The following is a 7,429-nucleotide window of genomic DNA, read 5'->3' on the forward strand; positions in this document are numbered from 1 at the left end:
GAGCGGAGCTGTAGGGCTGCGGGGGCGGCTGCGCTTCGCCAGGGCCGAGCGAGTGTCCGTCCTCCCTTCGGGCCGGGGGACGCGTAACGCCGTGCTCGGAGCCTCGGGGGGTCCCGGCCAGGCCGTGCGGATCCCTGCGAGCGCCGAGGTGCGGGGCCTCTGGGCTGAGCCGCAGACCGGAGAGGAACGGGCTGGTATGTCTCGTTGTTGCTGATCCTCTGAAGACCTTGGACGCTGCTTCGTTCGGGAGGGCATTGATCCCTTTTCCTTTCCCCCAAAGAGAAGACATTTTCCTTCATAAAGAAGAAAAAAGAATGCAATTTATTTTACGTGCCCTTTTATCTTCCAGGGTTTTTTGTTTGTTTGTTTGTTTGTTTGTTTCCCCCCCAGAAATTATTTGTTAATGAACAAATTTAGACTTTCTTCAGAGCACATTTACATACGTAAGGTGTTTTGTCCAGTGCACCACAAAGCGCCTGTCCCAGATCCCAGCTCTGTCACTGGGAGTGACAAGATGAATAAAACGTGGGTGCACAGCGCTTGGAAGAGTATTGCCCAGAGCAGGGCGTGTGTCCGAGTAGATAAGTTCCTTGAGCTGGTGTTATGTCTTCTTCAGTAGAAACTGCTCATAGGCTGTAATCGATCATTCTTGTTATTCTATATATGCTTAATAGACAAACTCAAGTGATATATTTTAGAATTTGTAAAATTGACCTTAATTTCTTTATTAGATTCTGATGGTTTATAGAGTCATCTTTAATTTCTTTATTAGATTTCATGGAATATTATATCTGCGGTTTCTTTCATAGCATTAGATTTGTACCTACTGTTTTTATTTCTTGTTTTCTCTTGGGGCCGGGGGGAGGAACAAGCTCCTACCTAAAAGCCAGCCTTCTCACTGCTTAATGTTCTGAGCTAGACCTAGCCCCTGTGTTTCCTCTGCTTTCTCTTCCAGAGAAGGCTGTTAAGCTGCTGGAAAGAAACATTCCCTTCTTTCTGAGGATGAGTCGGGGAGAGGGGCCGAAGGTGAGGAGGAGGCTCTGCAGCAAACCCCAGGAGGAAAGTCCAGTGCAGCCAAGAGGTAAGTTTGTGATAAAGACTGTGCTACATTTCTTGCTGTCAACTGATCAGATACCAAGGCTGCAGTCATCTGAACAAGAGCCCCTGCTTTTGCAAGAATTAACTCTTACTAGACTGAAAAACTGAGCATTAAAATTGGCAGCAAGATCTTGTGTTTCTTTTTTTAACAAAGCCAAGAGGCAAATTTTCTTCTTGTAACAGTAACAGCTTCTGCTTTGTAGTAGGTCATTAATGTCATATTTGATACTCTGAGGCTCGTCAGCTGGAACTGACTGTTCAGCCCTAACACAAACAGGGTTTAGGAATGCTGTACCAGCTAAATACTTCTGCAGTTTTTCATAGTAGAACCAGCGCCAGCTGCTCACAGACCTGAACATGCCCTGCAGGAGAGAATCTGAGTTATTGGCTTAATTCATATTTAAGAATGGAGTGGGTCAGGGAAAGATGAGGTCATGAAACACTGCAGATGGGACAGTTATGATACTCTAATCAGATGCCTGTGTTACTGGTTCCCTTCTTGGCCTATTGCTAGATCAAAGCAGCGTAGAGATGAGAAGCATTTTGCATAAATCTATTTTAAAAAACAAAACAAAACACATCTGTACTGAGTGAGACCAAGAATCTCTTTAACAGCATCATGTCTCTAGTAGTGGCCGATAAAGGGGGATCCTTACGTTTTTGTAGGAACTAAAAGAAATAGTGATGGATAGCAAGGATCTAAGGGCGAGTATAAATGAAACAGGGCACTGTCCCTACACTGCTATCCCAGAGACAGTGTTTTCATGTTTAATGATCCTTGTTGGATTTTTGTTTTGTAAATTTGTGGAGTATCTTGTGGCTGAAATTATTTGTAGCACCCACATCCTCTGGGAAGGGGTTCCTCAGCTGAATGGCACTGTGAGAAAATATCTACTCCTAGTATTTGTTTTTGAATCTATCACATGCTGTTTTTCCTCTGTTCTTAATTCAATACTCTTTCCAAAGCAGGGCAATTCTGGTCCACATTCGCAGCATCACCTACAGTTCTGGTACCCTCTGTTATGCTGGAGGAGTATTCAGTTGGTGCTTTTCCAGGCTGATGGGTTTCGGTGTAATACAGTGTTTGTTCTGTGGTGGCCTCTCCACACCTGTAATCACCCTTAGGAATCTTCTCTACTCAATGCAGTCCAACTGTTTTTGAGACAAAGGCTCAGTGTTTCACACGCTTTTCAGAATGCTGCAGTTGTGTTGTTGTACAGTGACATAATAACACTTTTGTGTTGCTCATTGTTCCTTTCCTTATCATTGCTGCTAATACTGTTTGCCTTACTGTTGTTGAACTTCTCCCCAAACTTCTTTGAAATCCCAAGGACTGCTCGTCAGCAATAAAGGTTAGAGTTTATCTTTCATATGTGAACTGGAGGTGCTTCTTATTTATATACATGGAATTCCATTTGCCCTGCCACTGACTCAGGACTCTGGAGGCCTGCAGCTCTTCTCACGTCTCTCTTCTCACTCATCTTCTTTATGGTTCATAATAACTGAGTGTTGTCAGCAAACTGTGTATCCACACCACCTCTTCAGTCATAAATGAATCCACCAATTCATTTATGAATCCATGCAGAATCTATCCCATCCCATCATTTTTTTTGTTTGTTTTGTAGGCTAGATTGTAATGTTACTTAAGGAAACCTTTCCATATTTTATTTTAAGCATTTTGTGTATAGAGGTTGAAAGCCTGAGATGAAAATTAAGGATCTGGTCTTTGCTTATGATCACCTGGTTGTTTATACCTACAAGTAAGATATCTCTGACTCCCTGGAAAACTTAAATTTCTTTATGCTATGGAACAGGATATTGGCTTTTCTATAGCAGTTGCATTCGTTTTCTTTGAACTAATTTAATAGTAGTAGAAATATTATCATCTCACAGTTTAGGAAACTTAAATGGTGGAGCAGGTTCTGCAGATTTAAAGCTGCAGAAGAGAGGCCATGAACAAGATTTGGCTTTCCCAGCTAACCTGCCCTCAGTTTAATTCATGTTCAGAGGTTTATTAATCTGACCATGCAATAACCTTTTTGTTTTGTAACCAACTCTTGCAATTGTACATAAAATTCTGAGTTACTCAATCTAACTGGTTAGGGATTCAGCTTTTCTGGTTGTCTTTTTTGGTTGGTTGGTTGTTTTTATTGTAGGTCGGCCTGTTTTGAGGGTGCCTGGACACAAGCCTACAGACTGGGAGAAGAAATGTTTGCTGTGGGCAGGCCATTTCAAGAAGCCGGAGGATATACCAGAGGTCGTCTCGTAAGTGCCAATTTCAAAGCTGAGAAGGAGAAATTGCCTGCACAGAAATAAGTTATCTGAATGCAATTCCAAAATACCTTTTCTGATGGAGAAGGGGTTTCCACAGCTGAAAATTCATATGCTGCTGTGATTGTATCATCTTGTAGATGAGATTATGTGATCTGGAGAATTCTGTATTGCTGAGATGATTTAGATGCAAATCATCCAGATTTTTTCTGAAGGGATGGCCAGCGTCTATCATTGTTACATTAGGAAAACATCACAATTAATTTTTATTCATCCAATCAAAAAAGATCTTTGCAAATATTAGCATGACCTTTTTCTAATGTTTGCCTTTACATGTCACAGCCTCCTATTGCATGAAACTTTCTTGATATAAAGTAATTGAAACTCACGTAAAATATTTATTAATGAAATGTCTTGAGGGCAGAGGGAGAGGGTAAGTTTCCCCATTGTTGCTGGAATCCAATGTTACTGCCTTGGTCCCTGTGATAAAGAAGATAAAACAGGATGTTCTAGTATACCTATCTAAAATGAAGATCAAATTTAACAAAAGCAATTTTAAAAAATGCAATTATTAGTTTAAAAAAGCATTTCCAGTGGCATTTAAAAGGGAATTCCTGGCTTTGTTGAAGGAAATAGTTTAGTCAAAGTTGAAAAGGGGATTAAGAACTATAAAATTACAAATGCTTGTTTGCCTTCTCTAATCTGAGTAAAATTGAGCTGTAAGGGCATACGATTATAATTGTATCTTGCAAGATATGGTTGTCAAACGTAACTAATTTGTTAAACAAAATAAACACTAAGCTACTGAATTGCTTTTAAAATGAAAGTTGTGTTCAGATGACTGCCTTTTCCTCTTGTATAGTCTAGGACACCCAAGATGCTTTGAAAACTAACTAGTAAATTGTTAGATCTACTTCTGCACATTTCATCTTAAATGTATCCTGAACCCAAGTTGTTCATCACAGATTATTTGTAAGAACAAATAACCTGGAAGCTAAATTATTAGCTTCGTGCTACATCAATGTGTTCTCTGTGATCAGATTTTTTTTTCAGATCAGTACTCTGAAACTTGATCAAACCACTCTTACACTCCTCTTCAAAAGCAAGACCAAAAGCTTTTCAGTTCTTATGTCCTATGTGACTTACCATGCCAAACCATCGTGAATCCTTTCTCTCCAAATATAAGGGGTAAAACATGATACAGGATTCCACATTCACTCATGTTTGTGTACAGTGTTAGTATCTCAGTCCTGTCCATTCCATTATCTGTTAGGCTTAGCATATAATTATTTTGTGCCATGATGTTGATGCTTTTCAATTTATAATTTTATAGTATGCCAAATTTAATCAGCGAGCATATTAGAATTCCTTAAGAAGAGAGTCATCCACTCTAAATTCTGCAAGAAGAGTTAAATATATAGGAGTAGGTCAGTTAGTGTGGAAAGCACATCTGGAAGTGTTACGCTTCATTGGCCCTTCTCATACTGATACTCCTAATACACACTTCCCATTTACTGTAATTGAGATTTAATTTGGTAGAACAATCTTCACAACATTTGGAAAACTTTAATAGCTATTCCTGTTGTGGAAGATTTTTCTTAGAAAAAATGACTTTGGACAGCTTACAATCCTCCGTGCCTCCTTCATTCTCAGGAAAACAGATTACCTGAACAAAGTCTATTTCTTCTAGCAGGTGGGAAGTTGTAACCACTGGTATTCTACCAAGTCCTGTTCAGAATTTCCAGGAATGTTCTTTTCAGCAGCCAGTGTGAAATTTACAAATAGCTGTAGTAGAGGAAACCTTCTTTGGAAAATGTAAGGTACAATAAATTAAACCATTTTGAATTTCAGGCAAAAAGAATTGCTAAGCTGTGATAATAAGTTCCTCTGCTCAGGAAACGCAAAGAGTTAATATTTTATTCCTTCTGACAAGTGTTTTTTTAACATTCTTCTGCTATTGAGGGAACACACATTTTACAGTTCTGATGTTGATAAGGTACTCACTGTATTCATAAACTTTAGAATGTAGCGTCATAAACCAGCATTAGTAAAATATCTTTCTCTTTTTCCTGTCTTCCCTGTAGTGAACATACATTTTGAGATACTGCAGTGCAGTCAGATGGTCTAAAAAGGCAACATACTGTAACCAGTTGAATAAATGAAAATTAAAAATGTTTTGTGTGTTTCCAACTTTGAGAGGAACTCCTTTCTTACCATGATTTGCATCTATCCTGAGGTAGCTCTAGACATCAGACTAGCCCATTCTTGTAAAAGCTTGGGTTTGTCTTTTTGTTGGTGGTGGTTTTTTGTGAAAAGAACAAAGTACCGCTAGTGTAATGCACAGACAGCATGCAGTAGAAATCACACAACTAGCTACTGGTTTATTTAGGTCTTCAGTAATGAATCTGTTATTTTATTACTTCTTGAGGATTGACGTAATCCGAGCAGCACAAACCACTCTGCGGGTGAAGTTCAGCTACGTAATGATTGCCTTGACAATAATGGGATGCATAGTGATGGTGATCAGAGGAAAGCAGGTAAGCATAAATTTTTGACTGGTGAGTGCAAATGCATTTTAACATAAACTCCTCAGTTCCTCCTTTGGATTCTTTGAGCTGTTTGTCCTTCCAGTTCCCCAGAAGGTAATGCTCACTGATTAATTCCCAGGTCAGAAAAGGGTGTTCTCACTGTTAGACTCTATATACAAAAATAGTCTTTTTCTCTCACTGCCTTCCCAGCCCAGCACGATACATCACACACAGTCTCATCTTGCACTTGCAACTCCTCCGTTTTGCAGACAGGCTGCAAAAGTTTGAAAGGAAAAAGTTTTCTATTCTGTTAGTCTGGTAGACAGGTAAATGTTCCTTGGGCCAAAAGGATCCATACAGTTAATTGTGTGGTGAACCTATTACAAATCACAGTACCTCTCTATACACTGCAACAGCAAACAGTGTTTCTTCACCCAGACTGAGAATTCTCAAAGTCTTTAAACAGTGGGGAGTTATGGTGAGCACTAATTCTGTGCTCCTTAATTGTATTAGAAAAGTCTCCCTTTACTCTTAATGGAACTAATTTTTTTTTTTCTTTTTTTCCCAATTTACTTAGTTTAATTTAAAAAGCTATATATTTAATAGAAAAGCCCCCAAGTGCTGTAGACACTGAGCATCCATCCTCTCTCTACTCCTAGGCTGCCTTTCCCTAAAGCCAATCTTCTGATTACGATGTTTCACTCTTCTTTTAACATTTCTAGGTAACCTTTAAAACTGAGTCTCAGTGCCAGTACTATAAGTTATTGAAGTGGTAACACTTCTACTTGTCTGCATTCACTTCTCAAAATATAAAAGGATGCATCATTGAAATGAATCAGTGGAAAGGCTTCTCCTAGGTGCTAAGAGAAGAAATCGAGGACTAACAATTCCCAGAAGTTATTCCTCTTAGATTCACAGAGTATGAACACAAACACTGGAAAAGAGGACAACTGCTTTGGGACCTTAGTTTTCACAGCAGCTGTAATCTATTATACTTAACTTTTTGTTTCCAGTGCCTCTGACTTCTGAAGACCGGAGATTAGTATGAAATACTGGCCATAAGCACAGAATACATCTGCTAGTGCTATTAACAGAAGGGGTTAACTTATTCCCAGAGAAATGATGAGTTTAAAGTAAAATTATCTGGATGTTGAATTTTAACCCTCCCTTTTCCAGGTATTGCCTTGGTAAGGATAGGCCAGATATCTTCTAAGCAATTCATCTCTGTGGCCCTTTAGGTGACACTTTTTACTCATGCTTTGTCATTATTTTGTAGGCTGTAAAAAGGCACGAATCTCTTGCAAGCATCAACATGGAGAAGAAAGCTCAATGGAAGGAAGAAGCTACTCAGAGTGCATCTGCTAAACCTTAGAGGAGAAAAGGAAGAAACCGAGAATGGGGGAAGAAAAGCTGATGTCCTTTTCAGCTCCTTTTCAGAGAGTTGCTCCTCTTTTTTGTGTTCAGCACTCGTGTTCAAGAATGAATGCATTATGCTGTAATCATTAAAAACAAACATGTTTTCTTCCTGATAC

General features: G+C 39.3%; 1 protein-coding gene across 1 annotated transcript; it reads left to right on the plus strand.

Moving 5' to 3' along the window:
• Nucleotides 1-906: 906 nt before the first annotated feature.
• FAM162A (family with sequence similarity 162 member A) lies at nucleotides 907-7,428 on the plus strand (the record flags this gene model as incomplete). The annotated part of the gene is made up of 4 exons (XM_003202634.4): nucleotides 907-1,081; nucleotides 3,255-3,363; nucleotides 5,798-5,906; nucleotides 7,174-7,428. Coding segments are annotated over 4 exons (489 nt in total), but the record flags the coding sequence as incomplete, so codon positions are not given.
• Between the last annotated feature and the right edge of the window lies 1 nt (nucleotide 7,429).

Source organism: Meleagris gallopavo, chromosome 1, assembly GCF_000146605.3.
Source record: "Meleagris gallopavo isolate NT-WF06-2002-E0010 breed Aviagen turkey brand Nicholas breeding stock chromosome 1, Turkey_5.1, whole genome shotgun sequence".
NCBI classification, from domain to species: Eukaryota; Metazoa; Chordata; class Aves; order Galliformes; family Phasianidae; genus Meleagris; species Meleagris gallopavo.